The sequence below is a fragment of the Perca flavescens genome, chromosome 11 (genome assembly GCF_004354835.1).
Source record: "Perca flavescens isolate YP-PL-M2 chromosome 11, PFLA_1.0, whole genome shotgun sequence".
NCBI lineage: Eukaryota > Metazoa > Chordata > Actinopteri > Perciformes > Percidae > Perca > Perca flavescens.
The window spans coordinates 16,129,647-16,153,503 of NC_041341.1; the positions used below are offsets into that span (position 1 = coordinate 16,129,647).

Below are 23,857 nucleotides of genomic sequence, written 5' to 3' on the forward strand. Positions count from 1 at the left end.
AAGATGTGTCACTGCCCTAATACCTTCTGACTGCACTGTATATATGGCAGGAGAGTTTCCAGTAGCATTGGGCGTGTACTGTCTATAAATGTAGGTAAATCCCCCCGTGTTAAGTTCAGCTTTTCACTAAAGCCCTCCAGATGTTTTACTCAAACAGAGATATGGAGGCACACCGAACTGTGTGTTTTTCTCGGTGCTGCATAAATGTGTATGTGTGTGAGTAGTTATATTTGTCCTTCTCTGTCTGGAAATGTAAGTCTAATCGCCAGTTTTCATGTGAAGGTGACTTCATTTACATAGCAATCTCTTTGTGCTTTCTTCTGCTCTCCCTCTCTTTCACCCCTTTGCTCTTTCTCTGCCTCCCTTTCCTCTGCATGTCATCTCACATAAGGCCGGTAACATCGATTCAGATCCATCAGTCTGTCCCCCTCTCCGCTCACACAGTCACAGTCCCTCTGTGTTTCTCCTGATGAATTATGTTATAATAGTTCTAGTAATGTTCTGGAGACGGTGAAACCATGTGTATTTTCTTTCCATGATTACATTATCTAACATGTGAGATAATAATGTGTGAAGAATTACAGCTAACGTGAGCCGCAGACTAATATCCAAAGCAGCTACACTCAAATATAATGTGACAGACGTGAAAGACACCACAGGACTGTGCATCGACCCCCGGCTGTCCATCAATCAAGCACCACCACTGACACCTTCCCACAATGCCAAAGGGTGCCTGCTGTGAATATTTAACATGTAGAGGTGTCTCCTATTGGCTCCCTGAGGATTTTAATGGCTCAGGTGCACTGACTGTGAGAGGTTATTTTTGATCATCTTCCTGTTAAATCAACAAGCAGCGGGGGTTGACTTTGTAGCTGTGTCAATTTTTCTACACCTGCATGTATGTGTCCATATGTGTGTTTGCACGGTCAAATTGTTCTGTAGAACCATATATTGTCCAAGTATACTCTGTACTGTAAGCCTACAGCAACGCACCTTCCCACTCTACTCCCTCTAGACAGGAGGCATTGAGTCGATAATGTTAGATTTCAGCACCAAGAGGGCATTGCTCTGTATATCTTACTTTTGCTTCCTACAGCATTTTCCAGATTCCCTTTTAGTCATCTTCTATGTTGTAGAAGTATACAGTATTTATTTTTCTCATTCCAAGTACCTGTTCTCCTTCTGATCCTCTCATCGCCATCTCTACCCAGTCTTCAACGACTACATTTGTCTTTAAAGTGTGTGTGCCATGTGTGTCTACATCTGTGTTTTATGGTCCCAGGAGGTCAGAGGTGTTTATACGAGAGAGGTGACTCCCTTATTGCTTCCATAACCTGAGTAGATCATATGAAACCCTGTCATTTACAGTGAATGGGAGCATCTGGCGAGCCGTAAATGTAATGTAATGAAATGAAAGCCCATATGGCTGTACACGCAGACTCCCGTTCGACCGACCGAGTGACTGACCATGTCAGATCACAGCCAGGCGGTAGAGGCTAGAAACACAGACAGAAATATGTACAGTATGTGGACTTTTAGCCTGAGGCTGTTATGGTTTAGAACAGGCTGCCTACTTCAAATTAGGAAAAACATTAAGGTTACAGCTATTTTAAATTACAGTGTGCTTCCAATTTTCTTATTTCAACATGACAATGCCTTAGTGCTCATCAGAGCCAAGGGAATGCCTCTGCCCCCCCCCCTCCTTTTTTGTTGCTGAAACTCTGATACATGCTTTCATTACTGCATTACCTACTTGACTACTGCAATAGCAATCCTCATGGCACATTGTCTAAATTCCTTAATAAACTCCAGTACATCTATTCGCAGCATCCGTTACTCTGACTTCACTATATATACTATAAAAAAGTGAGGCTTTTTATAGCTTCAATTTTAGTTACAAGTTGTATTTGTCATTGACACATACAATGTGATTGGAAACAAAATTCTGTTTTTCCATGGTCCAAGGTGCTAACACAAAATATACAAAAATACACACATACACAAGTATACAAAAAGCAACATAGACACACAATAATATGCAAGTAAAACAGAGACATTGGCCCTCATTTATCAACCTAACGTAGAAACCAGCGCAGATATGAGCGCAGAAATCGTCTTACGACAGGCTTCACGTGGGATTCATGAAAAGTTCGTATCACACCAATCCGAGCGTAAGAATGGTCGTACATTGATAAATGCGGCGGCTGGAAACGATCGTCATTTAAATATCACGCCCCAATATATTCTGGGTTTTGAGGCCTCGCCCCTACAATTTACGACATGGCGAGACGTAATCCGGCTGAGAAGCAACACTTTTCAGAGGTGGAGATTGAAACCCTGATATCTCTGGTTCATTTGCACTAACGTGTGTACTATTTGGCAGCCTGAAAACTGGTATTAAAGGCTGTAGAAAGAATGCGGGATGAAAAGAGATCACTGATGCGGTCAACAGTGTTGCCGTGGTAAATCGGACTCCAGCTGAAGTTTAGCCTATTTAATTTATACATCCTTGACACATTTTCTATAGTCCTAATAGTAATATACAGGCTTCTATTGCAATCTATTAGGCCTACATGTAGGTGTACCTATAATTAAATAAACACACGGTAGCGGAGTTTATGCAGTGTCTTTTATTTTACTCGTGTTTGTCGGAACGAGGCAACAGCTGAGGGAGAGCGTGTCCTCCGCCCCCCCGCTGGACCCTGTCTCCTGACAGCACAGGGGCTGCAAAAACAAGCCAAAATAACTTGGTCAATGGCAGAAATAAATCATTCACTTGAAAGAGAAACAAAAACCTGAAGAATAAATAAAAATGTTGTGCATCGTCATGTTTCCTGTATTGAATATCATTGCCAAACATAACACTATAGGCTACCTTTTAAAAGTGAGGAATAATATCCTGTCTCCTTCATATAGCCCTCAGTTGGTGGCTGTTCTGGACACTGCTCTCTGGGCATCGGGTCATCTGGCTCCATCGCTACATTTATGGCACCGTGTTTTCCTGCGAGATGTTGTGCAGAACCCCACAGGCTAAAACAATGTTGCAGACCGGCGCATAGAGGTCTTCTAAAAGAGCCAGATCTGCCATTGCTGATATGTGATCAACTGATGACTTCTGCTTCTCCTGTTAAACTGATTATATGCTGCACCGCAAGTCCACACTGACTAGAGAACTTGCGTACACGAGTTCAGACCAGACGTGAGATTTGATCGCAGCCTACGCTCACGTCGAAATTGATAAATGCCGAGCTTTGCGTAGGAATCGGCGTACGCCCGTCGTACGCCTGTTTTAGGTCGTACGCACGTTTCATAAATGAGGGCCATTATCTCCAAATGTGGGGGATTTGTTATTGTGCCTGTTATTATATCTGACATATAAAAATAGCTTTAATATTGCTATTATTTAATAATGCTGTACAACTGAATTATAAAACTAAGTATAAACAATGCCCAACTATTTGGTGAAGCAGGATAAATGGAACAAAGAGCAGATATGAGCAGTCATCATACTTTTGGCCATGTAGAGTAATTTTTCTAGGGAACATCTTTTCACAATCACTTATTGAGAGGCGGGTGCAGTGGGATGGTATTGTGTCAGTGGGATGGGGTTTGAAAATGACGGATGGCTTTGACATGATGATTAGGACGACAATAACAACACAGTAAGAATGTGAGAGGGACATCCTTCACCCTGGGAGAGGGGGGGGACGTTCAGCAGGGGCTTTACTCCTTGTGATGACCAAGCAGCTTTCTCCTTCCTTCATGTTGTGAGGCCCTCTCAGCGTTTGTCTCTTCTCTGATTAGCATTCCCAGGCCCCGGCTGACTCCCCCCATAAATCCAATAGTGTTCGTGAGTGTGAGTCATTGACTCGGTAAAGCTGAACATGTCGTTATTGCTAACCCCACAATAGGGGAGGGGAAGAGAGCCAGAGAAGGGATAGTGAAGGATAAAAATAACTTAAACTGGCTCTTCTTTTTGTTGTTTAACAGTTTGTTCCCAAGTGACTTGTGAAATAAGTTATTTTATTACATTTTAAATACATTTTTAAATGTGACCATATGGCCTGTGTGGTCCTTCTAACAAATATGGCTATGGATGTTATTTATACCATGTAGCCTATCTTTTTAAAGAAGAATTTGAATGTTGACAGCGCATTAAAACCATTGATGTTGATCTTTATGAATCAAGACTCCATAGTCTAACAATTGTGTAGCCGTCAGTGCTCGGAAATAATTAGGATTGTGGATTGGGAGAATCGTGACTCTAAGTGTGACATATGATAAATATGTTCTCACTGAACTCCTAGTATCAGACACGTAAAGGTGAATCTCCTTGTGTTGTTATCTGCCCACAGGAACTCCACGTACTGCATGAAGGTGTCCATGTCTCTGACTGTGGCGGAGAATGACACAAACCTGTGCTACAACTCCAACATGAGACGAACTGAGAAGGCTGAGCTCAGCAAGAGCAAAGACATCCTCTGTGCTGACATAGATGACTATCTTGAACCTGGCAAAGAACCAGACATCACCTGGTTTAAGGTGGGCTAGCTCTCTGACTGAGCATGTGTGTGATTCTGTGGTTATATTGATCTCTACTGCTGTGTGATTTGTGTATTATTTGTACACTTGCCTCAAGTTTCATTTATGTGTTTTTGTGTGTGTCTTGAATACTGTTATTTGTGATGTGTTAGGGAAAGTAATAAGGAGGGCATATGTGATTATGCATCAGAGAAATATTCTTGAATGGTTCGTTGGTTTGTTTTTGTCAAATTTCGTGGCTGTTTATGTTTAAAAGCCTTGTTGGAAACGTGGTTCCATATCACTTAGGCAGATTACGTATGGATGCAAATGGCCGCAATGAATTACATAAGAGAGTCATCTGAAGAGAACAAGGACTGAGCAGAGGGCAGCCACAGACATGGCTTTCATAATAAACTTAAAACTTGTATGAGGAGAAAATTGTGCGGTGTCACTCTCTACCCGTCGGAATGATTGGATGCCCTCCAAATGCTCCTAGCCCATGATCTTTATTCAGCATGCACCTTCCCGTCTCTCACCTGGGTTCTTGCTTTTCCCAGGTCAGGCACAGCCTGCGGACAACAAAGTGCATCCCGGTGAAGGGCACTGGCCAGACTAATCACAGGCAGATCAGAAGTAGATTAGCTGGCCGTGCTCGACCTCTAGGTTTTTCCAGAATTCAATTACAGTCTGGGTAATGACTGGGAGTGCTGGAACCCAGAGTTATTTGGACCACTGCAGAGCCACAGTGATTGAATTCAAATGTTGCCGGGAGCAATGGTGGAATAGAATCCGCCGAGCCATCGCTGTCCCTGCCAGAGCACTGAGGGGCTGCAGAGAGGATCATGTCACCGAGACACTTATTGTGCCTGCATACACATATACTGTATATTCACACATGCTCACAGACACAGCACAATCACACTTATTTTGCCAGCAGAGACGAGTGTAAATAACATTCTCTGTCCTCTGTGGCTCTACTGGAGTATTGAATGGAGAATATTTAGTTCAGTGCAATAAATCTTGATCAGATAAGTAGGATAATGGCTAAGCCTTATCGTTTTACTATAGGGAGTTTTTATGTCAGAGTGCCAAGCTATGCAACCCCACCACATTCATCCACTTTCCTAACGCTCAGCAATGGTCGAAAGCTTTTGTGTCCAGCTCAGACCACTTGAAATCTTGTGGATCTAATTCATTATGAAGCAGAGGGTAGGTCTTAAATTTCATAAGCCAGAATATTTTATTTCTGACCATATGCAGTACACCGTATCTTCCCATCTGTCTACTGCCAGTCATGTTGTATTCCCCTTCTCTGGTGATTTATCAATAGTAACCTTTGGGTAGAATTTTTAAATTTGACCCACCTCCCATTCTCTAATATGCAGGAGTGTCGTCCAAAGCAATGGCGTGCCAGTATCATCCAGAAGAGAGACATTCTGTCTATCCAGGAGGTAAAGGAAGATGACATTGGGAATTACACCTGTGAAGTCCAGTTTGGTGGCTTTGTGGTCAGGAGGACGACTGAACTCACAGTCACTGGTAAGTCTTTAGGAGAACCAAAAAAACATGAAGATGAAAGTGTGTTTTTTATCTGTGTAAATGGAGAGCTAGGGGTGTCTATTTTACAAACTCCACTGTTAATATTGGGGGAATAAATAGAGTAGCAGTTCTAAAAGTCACAGGCGCTTGAAGAAAAGGAACGGATGGAAACAAATGCACACACACACACACACACACACACGACTGAGAACTGCAGTGATGTCCTGCTGCTGTGTTAATTGCTGGGGGAGGTTGAATGCTGTGGTCTGGCCTCTATCCCTTCTCTAACTCAGCACTTTCCAGCCAACCAAGCGGTGTTGAAATATTTAAGGCTATAGGCTAAACTCCTTCACACTGAGAGCTAAAGAGCAAGGAGCAAGGTCAGGAGATTTACAATACTCTTACTCTTCTGTCTCTGTCTATATCCATCTCTCTCCCTCTCTCTCTGCCTCTCTCCCTCTCTTTCTGCATCTCTCTCTCTCCCTCTCTCTCTCTCTCTCTCTCTCTCTCTCTGTCTTTCTCTCTCTCGTTGCCCGTTGCCTTCCACAAGGTGTGCACAAATGAATGCATTCATTCACTCTCTCTTATTGTGAGTGTACTCCTGGGGATCGGGTGCTCGGAGCACTGCCAGGTCAACCGCTCTGATTAGGGTTGATGAAAAGGTCAAATTCTGTTTTTTTTTCCTCCTTTTCTTTCTCTCAAACTAGTCCCACTCATTGTATTCTAGTTCGTACACATTTGATGCTATGTATTATTCTGTGCCCAGTAGCATCACAGCATACAAATGAATGCCTTAAATCGTGATTGTGCTCAGTGATGCTGTAGCAAATAAAAAGAGCTTTGCTTGACCTCCAATTTGTTGTAATTATATGGCAATCAACAATATGAAAAAGGTTATAAAAGTCAGCATTTTCAGAAAAACTCTATTGCATCAGTTTGTCTGCTTAGGATGGTGTGTATTGTAGATATATATAATTAAGATTAATAGGGTAAAGTGGGTAGGCTCAAAAAGTCCTGGTTGCTTGGTCATTGCATCATGTTGGGTGTCTGGTTATGTGTGTGGTTTCAAACCAAAACAATTAAGAAACAATTTTGCCTTAGCTGCTACGGTGTTTGTGTGTAGTGTGTGTGGTTTTGTGTGTGTGTGTGTGTGTGTGTGTGTGTGTGTGTGTGTGTGTGTGTGTGTGTGTAATGTTAGTCCACAAAGAAGTATTGTTAACATTTGATTAGTATCTTGTGCAGTGTTTATTTGTGTGGCTGGTCATTGCTCTTGTGTGATATGAGGGCGATAGCAGTGGTAGATACACAGGTTTTTTGTTATCTAGCAAACAGGAAGATACATACCTCCTCAACATCAGCACTTTGTACACTATAAGGCTGAAATGTGTTCCTGGAGGTGTGGCTTCCAGATTGTCTGCTTTTATGATTGATGGGCCAGCATTTCATCTCCAGTGAGGCTCAATAAATATAAGGCAGATATGAGGAGGAAGATACACTAGATTTTATTTTATCACCATTACCATCACAGTAAAGTACTTGTGTGTCCATGATTCCCTGTAAAGTACCTAAATTAGAAATTCCTGAGAACATGCATGGGCAACATAATACTATATTTAGTGTGAGGGGCCACCAGCAGCATCTCCATTCTCCGTTCTTAACACAATTTAAAGGGTAGATTTGTCCAAAAACAAACAACACATTTTCCTTCCTATCCATGTAGTTTGTTTTGTTTTGTTTGTCCATGTTTTGAGATATACAGTATGCTGCTGGGACGTCTGCCATATTAGAGTAACAATATCAATGTATTTGATATGTGCAATTGTGTACTACACAGTTTTGTGTACTCCACAGTTTTTATGTCTGGTGAATGTTGGTTATATGCTCTATGTACTTTGGCTTTATCCTTGTGTGTTTGTTGACTGTAAGCATGACCTCAAAGTTCTATAATGACAGTGGTTATAAAAACTTTATTGGGTTATAAATATACACAGCTTACATTAATGATACAGAGAGGAGGAGGAAGGAGAGAGTGGAAAGCGGAGAGGCAGAAAGAAAGAGAAACACTGGTAATGTGAAACATTTTCTTTCCGTATATGAGCCCTGCATGTTGCCTGTATGCAATGTAAGCTATGAATAGCCAATAAACCTGGCTGAACAATTGGTCTATATCCACTACGTTTCACTTCCGGGATTTTCCGCCGGATGTCCCTCTTTTCGGCCGTATGTCCATTACCTTTCGCTTTTTTTGTGTTGAAATTTTAAACTCCAGTCGATTTATGAGGACTATGGTTAACTGCTCCTCAGATCTCTGCAGGGTAAATCCAAACAGCTAGCTAGACTATCTGTCCAATCTGAGTTTTCTGTTGCACGACTAAAACAACTTTTGAACGTACACATGTTCCACCAAAACAAGTTCCTTCTCAAGTATATTTCGCAGCGGAACCGTGGCTCTGTCCGTCGCTTAGCGCTGACAATTATTTTTGGTTTAAGCAAATGCCAAAAACCATCTCCCATCTCGGAATTCTGTGTGGATTGGCCAGACCCTCCTCCACAGCACGGTAGATGAGGGTGTGTGGCACTGCAAGACTACTGAACAATAGAAGCCAGGACAATAAAAAATATATATCTGGCAACAGCAAGCTTTAGGGTTTAATCATCCCTGTGAACAACAGTGAGTCAGAGAGAACAAAAAAGAAAGAAATATATATGATTTTATTTGATCGAACTCTAACTTGTTTCTCAATCAAACTTTTTTTGATTGTTATATGTTCTTGCTGTTCTTATTAAACCAACCATAGTTTCATGTATGCCTTTGTGCAATGTTTGCATCCACACATATGCAGTATGTGTTTGCACACCCGTATAGTGCTTCATAGAAACACACCCACACACTTTCTGAGGTACCTTGATGTATATTTCCCACAATGAAATGTCAATAAGGCATCAACATAGACAAAGTTATTTTATTTGACACCCAGGGTGTGATGCTCTACAGCAGGTTGATGTGGCAATGTCACAATTGTTTGACTTGCAGTACATTAAATAATTCACATGAAGCACATTTCCAAAATTAAGACAATGCTCATTGTTCCCTTGTGAGTGTGACTGACCCCGAATTCCATTTTTATTAGAAAAACATGTTACCAGCAGAAAACATTCAATGGCTATGTAAAGAAAGGTTTTTACAAGCATCAGTCATTGTCTCAGTCACCAATTTGGTTTCATCAACTACAACAAGTACTTCTGCTGTAGATGCAGCATTTTGCTTTATTACCATACCAGTGGGGTACCTCCTCTTTAAAGCTGTAGTATCCTGGTAGAATTGGATTAGCTCACTCTGACCAACTTGCTCATATCCTTTAATAAACCTACACCATCATCCCCTCAAGTGGGCATGAGATTATCCACATTTTATAACATCCTGTTAAAAACGAAATTGCCTGGACGGCAAGCATAAAAGGCCAAACTGTGTTTGAGCTCCAAGAGCTAATGTTGTAGTTTATTTGATAGGCCAAGAGGATGAAGGAGGTCATTAAGTTTAACTGATCTTAAATATAACACCATAGACACTGGCCTTTGCTTTGACCCTGCCTCGCTGCAAATTGTGTGTGTGCCTGTGCCTACTGTTCTGACCCAGCTGCACTATGCAACGGCCTCCATTAGAAGCAGTAGGGGAGCTGCTATCTGAACTGAGGTCAGTCTTGTAATAGAGGTTAACTATGGGCATAAACATAAGCTTACCCAGTTGAGACTGATCCAGGAGACTTTAATCAAGCCCTGATGCTGCTCAGGTTAATAGAAATGTAAAAAAACAGTGACCCCTTGCCTCATTTTATGTTCTCTCCATTTCATGTTAGGGTGCATTAAAATGTTCTTATCTCATTCTGAGCATGTGGACATGGCACAAGGACAGCCTGTGCAGTGTTGGAGTGTGTATTGAGAATAAAAACATGGTTATCAACAGATGGAAATATTTAGTTTTCACTCTCTCCCCTCCATAGACCTCCTTCAGTATCAACCTCCCATCTGTAAAGAGAGTGCATTTTTATGTACTCTTATAATTGATTCATAGCTGCAACAGGTTCGCTTTTTCCCCGGTTCCTCTGAGAAATACAGAGCGTGGTCAGATTAGTCTACTCCTGTTTACCCCTTTCTGTTATCAGAGACACAAGAAGCAACGCCTCTGCTGAAACGACCCAGCTATGATTAATTGATACATGCATACAGTATGGGCCACTCCATGTATGCCTGCTTGTGTGTTAGACTTCTTAAGGTTATATATGCATACCCACGAGTGTCTGGTGCGATATGTCTGTTTTTTCATAGTACATCTGAATAATTTCTATTAAATTTGTATGGTTCTCCTAGGCCTCATTTCAGCAGTGTGATGGTAATGCTACAATAGCATAACACCAGATAAAAGCCCTGTTCAGCTGATGTATGCAGCTCCCTCTGTGTTCTGTAGGAAGGAAAATATTATACAGTGAGAGCGGAAAAGGATAAAGAGAACAAGGGAGTGAAAGTGACTGATAACGGCAAAGCAGAGAGAGGAGAAGAGATAGAAAGAATGAAAAAGATAGAGGTTTCTGCTCCTATATCTTATCTGTATTCTTTGCTAGTGTTTCCCAGCAGAAACAGTGTGTCCAGGACTATAAACAGACTATTATCCTAGTGTTTATCACAGTGCACATTACCGTTTTCCTCTGTCAGACTTACTGTAATGGAGTCGTTTGGTTTGATGGATGCCTCGGGCGTGGGATTCTATCTATTGCTCCCATTATACCTCTGTCTGCATCCCCTCACTGTAGAAATATCTGTCTGCACATTCAGCATAGCCTGCGAGCATGGTGATTGAGGTTATGACCAATGTAAATGTACCATTTGGCATAGTGAATCGGAGGTGCAGAGGGCAAGAGGAAATCGAGGGGAGGAGTGGAATCATCTACCTTACATCGTGTCTTAAAGCATATTCACGGTGAGAGGGGAGATGCTTGGCAAACGCGCTTTATGTACTGTGAATAAATATATATGTGTGGAAATAAAATATGTGACTGTTGCGGTTTGTTTGCATGTGGCGTCCCTGTTCACTGTATCTGAATGTACCGTGGCTGGATTTCATGTCTTCAGCAGGCATCAGCAGGGTTCACAGTAACCTGATTGCCCTTGCCACTCTGGGACAGATCTCAGATCCGAGATAGAAAGCATGCATATTGTGTGTGTGTGTGTGTGTGTGTGTGTGTGTGTGTGTGTGTGTGTGTGTGTGTGTGTGTGTGTGTGTGTGTGTGTGTGTGTGTGTGTGTGCGTGCGTGTGTGCGTGTGTGCGTGCGTGCGTGCGTGCGTGTGTAATGAGGAGCTGAGGTGTGGGTAGGTGATCCAGGACGTTGTCTCATCGCAGTAAAAGGTTCCTTACAGTTCTACTGCTATAGGGTCACCTTCAGAAGCATGAACACTTCACAACCTTATAAAATGTTACTGCCTGTGTGCCTACAGGACTTGGTGCGTGTCTCTTTCATGAATTATTTTTTTATTTACTATGGCAATAGCTTCTTTTTACCCGGCCAGCTGGGCGTAATCTCACTGCAGCGGATGGTGCAACCAGCAGGAAAGGATGGATGCAGAGGCAGTCAGTAGAGACACGAGCAAAGATGAGTGTGGCATCCACACTTCCCCCGTCTGTTCGCCTTCCCCATCTATCAGACTGAAGGTGAATAGATGGATGGAGAGGCAGCGATTAGCGCTGATATTATCCTAGAGAGCGGGTAGAAGAGGAACGAGTGGGGCGAGATAAGAGGTGTGGGGTGACAAAATAAGATGGGTTTGCTCTCGACTGAAACCTTCTCCATCTCTCAGTCTATACGCTTGAGTCTTGAATGAATACATTGCACCTGTGTGCCGGCATGTCGTGGTCACGCTCAGCCTCGGCTACATGTCCTTGGGGAGAAGATGATAAAATCACACCTGAGATAAGTGTTACTCCAGCAGTTGACTCCATCTACACACACATGTATGCACCTGTATACACACACGTACATCAGTCACACCCATGAGGGGCTGGTGCACACACTGTAAAAGCACTTTCTATGTGTGAAATGTGCAGTATAACCTACTGTCTGTCATACTATTACATCACAAAGTCTGGTATGAATGTTATCTATTGGATGTTTAAGTCCACACACTTCTAATGCCTTTAATGAGCAGCTAAGTTACTCATGAACTGATAGTATTACCAGTGCAGAGTGGAGCAGAATGGCTCATTAGTTTAAGGTCAACTATCACTCTCGTCACTAATCTCTCTCTCTCTCCCTCTCTGTCTGTCTTCCTCACCCCTAACCTCTCCCCTTCCCTCCCCCCTTCTCTCAAGTGTTCTCTAACTCACTTCATCACTATTCACCAGCTGTCCTAGATTCTAAGCAGGCCAGGGTTCACATTGTTTTAATTCAATTAAAATTGACATCAATCTGCGTGTGACGAATGAAATTTACATCCCCCACAATGAATCTTGCCTGACCTACCCCACTCCAACCATGCATACACCCCCTCAGTCTCTGGTTATTATCATTATCTAAGCGTATAGGGCTGGTACCAGTGCAGGAGTGGTTAAATTGAAATTATAATTCTCTCTTTTGAAGCCTTTTGAAGTGTAGGTCAATAATTAAACAGTGTTTTCCAGTGGCTTGCAATGCACATCTGGAAGAAAAAAAAAAAGCCAGTGAATTTCAGTGTCCTTTAAAGAACCTGTTATACCGTTGGGATGAGATATTTAGCGGCTAAGTAAGTATGTGACATTACTTATCAGATCAATGTGGATGACATACCACTTCACCTCATTCATTTTAACATCTCCTGATGACATGAGCACTTTATACTGCTTAGGCTGCTTTAGGCACTTCAATCTACAGTAAACGTCCTGTAGTTAAACTTGGTTGGTTGCAAAGGTTGTCCCTTACTACCACTGACCAATTAAAAAACCTAAAAATTATTATTGTTCAGGGCTCCAGACTGTGACCATTTTTTGAGACCGATATTTTTAAAAATACAAATTCAAATTTGATTACTTTTTTATTTCATGTTGAAAAGTAGGAGTCTACCAGAGTTGGCCAATGTGTGTGAGAGGGGGAGGGTCCATGAGTGATTAGTCAACTGCATGGGTAACGTGTAACGTGACTAACGCCATCTACACACGTGTCTCACAATCGTAACGTGACAACGATCACATAATCTATATCCTTGACGTTCCACTTCCGGGATTGCTCCGGCGCAGGAAATTCGTGTATGTATTTTCCGTTTCCTTCCGCTTTCTTTGTGTTGGAATTTTAAATTCGGTGGATTTATGAGGACTATGGTTAACTGCTCCTCAAATCTCTGCATGGTAAATTGAGTTATCTCTCGCACAACTATTTTGCAGCGGCTTCGTGCGGAGCTTAGTGCCGCCCATGACGATTCTCAGGGGTTAAATTGGTATTTGTTATGTGCTGGGGCTCTCCATAGGGGGGACCAGGGGTATGCCCCCCCTGGGAAAATTTTTTGAAAAATAAACCATTAAATGGCACTTTATGGAGAGTTTTGTGCAAAGAAATGGAGAAATCGAGTCTTACACATGATATGTGCAAAACTGCAAGGTTAAGAGCCTATACTTTGCATTGTTGTAGCATCAGGTATTAGGGCATTTAGCATAGGCCTACTTTTAATCAGTCATCACTTGATGATACACATTGTATTACCTTGTTATGATATAAGAAGTGACCCATACAATGTGCCCTAATGTGCCACATGAAGAGACAGTGCAGCATATGACAATAGCAACAGCTGAGAAGATTTGGGTCTGTGGTGACCAGGTCCACCTCAGACAAACTTCCTTCTCCCATTCTCTCTCTTTACTTACACACACACACACACACACACACACACACACGCGCGCGCGCATGCACGGCACCGAGTGGGGCTCTCCAAAGCTCGGAGGCGAGCTGGGCCCTGCCACTGGAGGAGATGAGACAGTGAGAACCGGTTCAATGGCTTGGTCAGCGACATGAACTCGTAGCGGCCATTGGAGCTTCCGAGCACCGGGCTTCTACCGCTGCGAACGGGGTTTTTAGCTTTAGGAGAAGGAATTTTATCTGTTAATCCTACCGACGTAGACACTTCGGCATTAGGCTATTGTTGACCCGCAGTGGTGAATTGTCTGCAGTTCTGGGCGGGTTGATGCCATGTTCCGATTGTTCTCATCTCAGCTCCACCGAAACAAAATAGACATGCCATTTCAAAAATCTTTCATTTATTGTCAGAAATATCATGTTTTCAAAAACATTTCTTTCATCAAATTTTATGTGACATATTTAGACTGCAAGAAGGCACATCCGGACAAACGAGCAGGCTTATGTGCCGGGGCTGAGCCCCGGAGAGCCCCGGCCCAATTTAACCACTGACGATTCTGATTGGTTTAAAGAAATTCCAATAAACCACAGCACATTTTCCTCCCATCCCCGAATGCTATGTGGAGTAGCCAGACCCTCTTTCAGCGCACTTTGGAGGAGGGTCTGGCAAAGCAAGACCAGCCTTAGCCTAACATTAGCCCTCCTCTCTTTGTTTATGGTTTTAACCCCGCTTGCCTGCACTTCCGGTCATAGATAGACCTCGGCAGTGCTGTAGTACTCGGTCTCGTCACAAAATCGACTGCATTTTTACTCAGTCTTGTCTTTATCTCAGACAAAATGGACAGGATTTTATTTCAACACCAAAACTGCAGGATATCACTTGCCTGTGCATTCACTGACTAATGTCAGCTCTGACATTTGCCACAGCTGCAGTACCGCTCCCTCACTTGGGCGAGAGGGGCACAAAGTAACGCGGGGTTAAATGTAACACAGGTTTTTTTAAATGGTTGCACAGGGTAGAACTGGATGTGCTTCAGGGCATGTAATGACATTGCCATTAGACGTGTTCCAGCTAATTTGGAATTCTGTTCACTTCTGCTGTCTCCGAGAGAGAAAGAAGAAATTGTGTTTTGGCGTCATGTAACTATTTTTTTTGTCAGAAGTATTTTTCGATTTCTAAAGCGTGTGTGAAAGTCAGTGTATCTAATGTTACATTGCCTTGATCACAGTCCTCTTGGCTAAAACATCGTACAATTTTAAAAGATGTGACCATCGCTTAGCAAGTGCTAGCCAGTCCTGAGGTAAATGCGTCACAGCCGGGCTAGTTGTAACGCGGTGTTACAACTAAGCCACACCTATAATTATACTACAAAAGGAGGCATTTTTAACTCACAAAGTCTTTTATTTGCATTAATCTTTCAAAACCAATATTTTGAAAGTATTTAAGTACAGCGTGAACAACTATGTATTGCATTTCTTTTGTCCACAGAATGAGAATGAGAAATTTTTATTATTATTTTTTACATTTAATTTTTTATTATTTTTCAATAGATCCATAAATTAAACTATTATATTATGCATAGTTTAGTAAAGAAATGTTTTATACAGTTTTATTAGGTGTATAGCACAATGCTATTGAATTATTTGTGTTGAATCCAACTTTTTAACAAGTGTTACAACTAACCCTCTGTTACAACTAACCCCGCATATGGGGCAGGTTGTAACATTTCACCTATCGCCACTCTCGGTGGAATTGTTCAAGAACGGTAGGTCCTATAAACAAACTTTCAGTGCACATTTGTAACAGAGATATGTATGTTGCTTGTATAAAAATATGAGCAGTAAAACTCAAATGGTTTGAGAAATATTTAGCCAAAACCAAAAAGTGTTACTTTGTGCCCCGCGCTCCCCAACTTCAGAGACGGCAGAGAGCGGAGATTGATTGTTATTTCAGTGTTAAAAAAAAGAGGCAGAGTAGCAAGGGAGACCCTGTATGGGACTGAGGCAATAATATTGTTATAATTGACAATAATAAAACTTTGTTTACATTTCTGAATGTGAATGTTTTTCTAGTTAGGGGCTGCAGTGCTAGTAAAAAAAGTTAGTCTGGAGCTCTGTTGTTGCAGACCTGAATGTCTATTCACACATCGGCACACAAAAGTAGCCTACCATCAGCTATATAACATTTAAAAACTAGAAGGGAGAAACTGTTACAGTGTTTCCTTTAGGACTTTTTTTGGCAGTGGGGTCAGCTCTGTCCGAACAACATTCCCCACTGTGTTATAAAAAGTTAAAAATAAAGTATTAAAAAAAAAAACTAGAGGGCCGTTGGAGAGCAGACATCCACCAAGGGCATGCTCTACCTCGCAATGTTAACGGTATTGAAAAATTATTTGTGTATCCACCTGTGATTTGGATCAGCAGACAAACAAACCGAACCAAAAGCATACCTCTTTGGAGGAATTAAATATGATGTTTTGCCAGATTTCAGAAGTCACAGGGATGCAGTCTCCTGCAAATTCGCAGAATTCATTCAAAGGATATAGCACTTTGAATTCCTTTTGAATTACAAATGATGATTTTTCTTCAGCGTAATTGCTTCCCGATATTTCTTTATTTTGTCCAATTATAAACCAAAAAAACTTTTATTAAAGCATTTCAAAATGCATGCATGCATTTCTGTAAAATAGTTTTAGTGAGAGCAAGGGCACAGATGGCTTTTATGTGGTAAAAAAACCTTCTCTGCATCTTCCATGAGCATCAAAGCCTTTGGCTGCTTAAAATGTATGGAACTTTCCGGGAATCTACAGTATTGAATATTACTAGGCTCTTTTGTTTTTTAAAGTTGCCCTGACAAACATTTTCATGATTGCTGCCCTTATAAGCTTGCTGAAACACTGCAGGTGTAAGCCTGCCGCTCACTGGTGCAGCATCCACAGTGGTGAATAGAAAAATAAAGCATTGTTGTCATGTATTCTCCTCCTGGTGTAAATCACCCGTGTTAGTGCAGCATTTTGCTTTCAATCCTCTGTCTCCGGAGAAGACGCATCTAGGCTTTGTGTGTGTGTGTGTGTGTGTGTGTGTGTGTGTGTGTGTGTGTGTGTGTGTGTGTGTGTGTGTGTGTGTGTGTGTGTGTGTTTCTCTCTCTCTCTCCTTCTCTATATACAAGACAAGCATGTTCAAGCAGTTACTGTAAAGCTGTACATTTGCTTCTGTTTTGGGTCCATTTCTTGAGACAAGCTCTTTTTGAACTGTACACTGGGATCATGGCAAACATGTTTTGCAATGTATTTACCTAAAAGAAACGTTAGCGCTGCTCCTATAGTTTCATTGAAACACAACAGTAGCTCTTATTCCACTAATGGCCTCAGTATGTGGTTTAATTTGAATGACTAGCAGAGATGTTTAGAAGGTGAGGTTGCTGCTTACAGGATAACACCTTGTACTTAACATTAGTGGTTTTCCCCCTCATTCTCTGCCTCTCTTCCTTCCTTTCATGTGTTCCTTAATGAAGAAGTTACAATACTATGTTGGCCATGTTGACACTGATCATGTTATGGCCTTTGTTTCTCTGATCTCCCTGCAATCCCTGTGTTCCTTGCTGGCAGTCCAGTGGTAATTGGCCCTTACATCCTGACTCACTTCTCCTTGCAGACATTTGCCTCTCTTTTTCTCTCCTCCAACAGCGGCAGTGACCAACTAACTTTGGGTCTGTAGTTGCTGCCTCAACAGAAAAAAGTTTGTTCTGTTATAATCAGAACATCTGCAGTATGTTTCTCATGACAGGATATGAAAAGGCTGAAGGTCAATTAGGGGGCCCTAAATAACCCTCTCATTATAAAGTGTCCTTAAGAAAAGAGCGCTCTAGAAAACTCTCTCCGTCCAATTAAAAGATAAGAAGGTGACCATTAACAACCACAGGGGACAGTGACAGAAAATAGAGATTGTCACACATTTGATCTCAGCCACAGAGCAACAATGGACACAGCAAGCCCTGAAGAGTCCAAATTAATGAAGGGTTACAATAAGAGTTGAGTGAGCGTCTGCGTGCATTTTTGAATACACAGAGTTTGTGGAGTTGTCGGGATATGCTTGTGATATGTTTTTTCTGCTAACATAGTACAAACTAAATAAAGAATGCAGCTATACATGAGGTTCAATTATGACAAAGGACATCCACCATCTTACTCTCATTCCGTGTGTGTCTGTTTCTCTGTATGCCCTTACCTTTAGCTCTTTTCCCCCCTAGAGTTATGGTGCTTTATAAGGTTGATGCAACCTCGCCCTTTCCTTGTCACTCAATACTCTAAATCATACATACAGTATAGTGTGCAGTCAAAGCCTCTCAGCATTGAAGTGGAGACACAAAGAGATCTCTGTAAGACAGTGTAGAAGAGCCCTCCCCACTAACATTAACGTGTCCCTATGTGTGTGTATAAGCACTACTGTGCTGTAAATTCATTTTTGTGTATTTGTGTTATCCGGCCCACTCTCTGGAGTATACAGTGTTTATGTCCTTCTACGTCATAGTTATTTTGTACTCAACAGCGATGCCTTAGAGAATGTCGGTTATGTCAAAATGAGGGCTTTTTTTTCAGTTCCTTCCAGTGAGTCCGTGACTAAACGCCTTAACTGTCATTACCATTTTGTGTTGCCACCACTTTCCCTGGTACACAATGGAAATGATGTCTTTACAGCAGCATTGCTGCTTCTCTTGCTCGCTCTTTCTCTCCTCCTCTGGCATCCATGCACAGTTAGAAAGGCTGTCCAGGAAGCCAGTGTCAGCATCTACAGTTTGCTGTCTGTCTGTCTGTCTATATGTCGTGTGTGTGAATACAGTCTTTCGTCTGGACCTCTGCTTGTGCCTATGCCCACATATTAGTGTGTGTGTGAGTATGTGTTTGTTTTAGTCAAGGTCTAGTATATCTGCTGTATGTGCAAACCTGTGTGTATGTGTGTGTGTACTGTATGTACACATCCATCCATGCATGCCTGGCCAGTTGTGATAACTGCAAATGAATGGCACTGTTTCTGTTCCACCTGATCCTTGCCACTTTGGACACAGAGGTTTGTCTCACAGTTTTCATCGCTTATCTTAGCCAAAGAAAAGCTAGTTTTTCTAAAGCAGGAGTTGCACCAAAAAATGTATGAGATGATGTTAATTGGTGCCAACAGCGCCCATATAGCAGTTTTCTTTGCTATAGCAGTGACTACGTGACGGGTGGCTGATGGTGTGGGCGAGATCATGTTGATGAGTGCTGCAACATTCAACTTACTGAAATTACACTCACTTTTCTGAGATGCTCAACAATAAGAAATGTCTCTCGTGACTCTGTCGTCTCCATGACCACCTCTGCTCCTTGCTGTGTCTAGCTCAATATATGATACCTACTTTACCTTAATCATAGCTGTGTGGAACACAGAAAAAGGTATATTGTGCATTGCTGGAGAAGCTTGAGTCAGCCTGTATTACTGACTTGCCGGTTTGCTGCAGAATGATGTGTTTCAGGAGTGTCATACCAATTTTTCTCCTCCTGTATAAACTCACCTATTTCTGCTCTCCTTTCCTCTCTGGTCTTTTTCATTCTGCTCTCCTCCACCTGTCTCCCCTCCTCTCTTCTAACTTCTTTTGTTGTCGCTCAAAAAGATAAAAAGGAAAGACAGGTAATTACCGTGGGCGAGGGCTCTGGTCTCTCATTTTCTTTATATTCTTTCCCACAAACCCCTTACCTTTCTCTCTCTCACCATATTGCCGGCTCTCCAGCTGTCTCTGTAGTTATTTTTAAATCCCTTTAATTACCCATTTTAGAGAAAATAGAGAAACTACCATGCATTGTAGTTTCTCAAAAATGTCTACACGATACTGTATAAGAATTGTATCTTGCTTCTATACCAGTGTGGCTTTGAGTCCCAGTGTGGCGCAGTGTGAGGGTTGGGTCCATTCCTGCAGTTGTTGTTTAGCAGTGCACTGAAGCAGGCTTTATGCTGATTAACTGCATCACATCTGATGGATTCCCAGCGACCTTTCCAACCTTCAGTATAGCCTTTCAGGGAAAAAAGGATTCCCTTTTTAATTAGTCAAGAATAGGAAATCTATTAGTGAAGGCAGAGAATGCTGAGTTCAGTTAGTGTTGAACTTACTACAGTCATCTTCGCTGCCATTACTGTGTTCACAAGTAAACAACTGATGTGCTTTCTGTCTCTCTCACCTATCAAAAGAAAAAAACCTAGGTAACCAATGAGTTTACTGGAACAAAAGCACAACTGAGTTAAATGGAATTAAGTTGATAGAGGGGCCAGTACCTACTGTATATTACAGAAGTGAATGCTCCTACAATGGTATTGGCATAATATAACTTCAGCCATCAATTTCACAGCAGACATTTTGACTTGTCATAGCAAGAAAAGTACAGGTCTTACTAATAATGGTAATGATGAGTCGATTAAATGTAAGTGTCCCAGTAAGCGGTGACAGTGACCCAGCATGCACAATAGGACCTTGAAAATGTCACTGCGCTTCACCTGAGAAAGTTGTGTTTTTGTAACTTGACATGGCCACTGCTTTGAGTTTGTGTTTTCAACATTCACAAACTGTGTGAACATTGAACGCCTGAAATGGCAGATTAACTCAGATTGCACTGCAAAACTATAATTTGTAGTTTGACAGTTGTGGATCAGGGGTAGTTACAGACATGCTTTCTTAGAGTTTACAAAAGAGACCCTCTAAAATGATAGCAATTTTCTATATTTTTCTTAGTGTTAAAAAAATCTCACTGACAAAACAGTAGTGAATTTATGTCAAGAATTTATGAAAACACATCAGTTTGCCACAACGTTGCACTCCATTGAATGAACATTTAACATTGCGATTGAGTAAATTCCAAATACAGTGTACTAGCACACCAAATGCATAGTCATCTGTGGCAGAAAATAGTCCCCATATAAATTTCCATTTATTGAATGTTTGCCAAAACCTTTAGTCACTAGCTGTTTTAAGACACGTAGCCTCTTTTAAAAAGTTTTTCAAAGATTTCTTTCGTCTTAACAAGGAACCAATAGGCTTAGGGCTGAGAGCCATAGACAAGTTTGGAAAGTCAGAAATTATTGAAAGACATTGTTGGTTTGGGGCTTTTCAAGGGATTTGTTGACAATAACAAAAACAGAAAACGACAGCCTTATCCTTTTCATGGAGGTGCACTCTGTCATGTAATAAGTAAGCACTACACACACGCATTCTTAAATCCTGATACCCCTCTCTGGTGCCCATGCATCTACAGTGTATGTTGTGTAAGGCTCTATGACTTTGATAAATAAAAGAGCAGAGAGGTCTTCTTCATAATCATCTTGTATTTATGTTGAGGAACAAACAGAACGGATGGAGAAGAGAGCTTCAGTGCCACAGCGTTGTTTCTGACCCAACCACTCACTACCCAGTCTCAATGTTTATTACTTTGATGGTTAAGACAACCTGTTCAATTTTTAATGCAGGGGCCAACATTTTCACTGGGAATGTTTGTTGAATGATTAATTCATCTTGCTTGTAGAGAGAAAGATTTGTTAAACAATCAGCTGTGGTTCATGTGAGGATGGCCTTATTTATGCATAATTTTCACAGATTTTCTTGACTTGATTGAATGCTTCTTTTTTTCTGCATCGTGACTCATTGAATTCAGGAAGCAGATACAGACAGGACCTCACGTCTTCCTAAATGCTTTGCTGTGCAATTCTGAACACTCTTCCACACGCCTGTGTCTCGTATCATCTGGGGTGTCTCACTGGGATAACATGTTTCATAATTAGCACCAAATTAACACTCAATTAGGCAACCCGTGTTGAGAGGGTGGGGACAGGCTGTCTTCTGAGGCTTTAGAAATCATATCAGAGCCTCAAACACCACCTGGCCTACTGACAAAACACTGTATGTCAGTTGCAGATAAACTTATATCTCATGCCTTTTTGGTCCATGCATACAATATCCTGTTACAACGATTAAAGAAGAATGTTGTAGCTTGGCTACAATGTTTAGGAATCCTCCGCGGAAAGAAGGATCGGGGTTGAAGTGTTCCAATAAGATGTGCTTTATGTTGTTTCAGCAAAAAGGTTTGATTTATAAATTGAGCCTCTACAAAGCTGGGTATTTTGTGATACTTGCGCTTCTCTTGAGAATAAAGTGATAAAGAAAAAATGAGAAAGTTTTGATAAAATTCAACTTGAAAGTGTTCTTTTGCAGAACCATCTGCAAGATTGTTTTGTGTTATTAGGCCAAACTAAGACTTTGTCGGGCGTGTTTTTTTTCTGGAAGCTACCTCACCGATGAGCAAAATAACTTTCAATACCCCTTTTCTTTTTAAATATGTAAGATATGTATTCATGTCAATTTTCTCCCCAGACTCCCTCAAGCAAAATATTACAAAGAAACTGAATTAACATCCAATCAACATAGCTAGAGAGTCCTTGTTGTCCCAGTTTATTCCTGTATTATGCAGCCCTGTCTGAGATGAGCAACCAAAGTGTCGAAAGCTAATGGGAACAATGTTTTTACTTTACAAACTTGTTTTTCCCTTACACTTTTACAGCCTTTCTCTGCATCTTCTTCTCTCAGTCATAAACTCAAGCAGCCCTCTGCAATCTCTTTCTCTCTCCTCACTCTGACTTCCTCTGTCTTGTCCCCTCCCTCTCTGTTTTGCACCTACACTCCAGTATACACACATCCACACCTCTGGTGGGGTGGGGCTCTTTATTTCATTAACAGCCGCTTGCACGCCAAAATTCATTATGCCAACCTTCTGTTCTTGCGCACCCAAGCATGCCAGCTAACGTGCGTAACAAATTTCTCTCCCCCCTCTCTTCACCCTTCCTCCCTCTCTCTCCTCCCCCACTCCTGCTGATAAGTATGTTTAGGATGTGATTCACCTGCATCAAAGGCTCCCTGTGAAGAGGCCCGCTTTGTATCGCTGGTCCATGATTAGTCATTACTGTCAAACTCTCTGTTTCCCTCTGCTGCTATGCTTTGAAGCTAACAGGTGGTTGTATCCAAAATGCAAATAACGCAGATATCGTAACATCCTTTCATTTCTCTTGGCTCTTAGACAATGTGATAGTACGACGCTGATGGGGCTTCTTTGTGAAACATAACTGTATGGAGTGGCCGCCTACTATTAGCTTTTTTATTCCCTTTTATCCAAGCTGACTGTGACACGAATTTCACATTGGGTTCTGTGTGAATTATACATGCAAAAGGATGTTAAGATGGCTATTACTATGTGTCTACTGTATAGGGTGTGTAAATTTAGGAGAAAGTCCTGAGACTTCATATGTCATCATTCATGGCTAAGTCCATCATGTTTGCTGCAGGGCTGATGCTTTATTGGATTAAATGTTGCAATTAGTTGACTTTGTTGTGTTTTGTTTGTTTTATTTGTTAGTGCAGGTTCAGACTTTATCTTAATACAATACATAAATTCAAATATCGGTCACTGCACTCCTCTTGTCCATCCTGACTGTTAAGTGATCCTTTAATAAAATTCTGATCACAAAATAATGTAGCATTGATGTAACCTTTTGCATATAAAATGGAGAAAAAAATTGTTTCCATCTGAATCTCGAGTGAATAGCCACCTTCACAGAGACTGCCCCTAAAGAACTGCCCACATTCAACAATTCCACCTACCCTGATGCCATGGAAATTGATAGGGTGGCACCTTGGGTTCGGCTGTGTTGTGACAAGTTATTCTGAGTGGAATGAAAAGAGGCTTTGTCTTGAAACAAAGCGGTGGCTTAGGAAAACTTTTTGGCCCTCTGGGACTTATTTATGAGACACACTGCCATGGAGCAAAACAGCCAAACATGACTGCCACTCGACCTCATATCTCTAGTGCTTTTTTCCAGTGGCAGGGCTATATCCATACAGTATATCACTTTTA

The 23,857-nt window shown here is 41.6% G+C and overlaps 1 protein-coding gene across 1 annotated transcript in view; it reads left to right on the forward strand.

The window, feature by feature from the left end:
* il1rapl1a (interleukin 1 receptor accessory protein-like 1a) overlaps nt 1–23,857 on the forward strand; it is a 187,501-nt gene that overhangs the window by 86,327 nt on the left and 77,317 nt on the right. The window contains exons 4-5 of the mRNA XM_028591960.1: nt 4,356–4,542; nt 5,910–6,063. Of these exons, the coding sequence (XP_028447761.1) occupies nt 4,356–4,542; nt 5,910–6,063 (341 nt within the window). The remainder of the gene's footprint in view (nt 1–4,355; nt 4,543–5,909; nt 6,064–23,857) is intronic.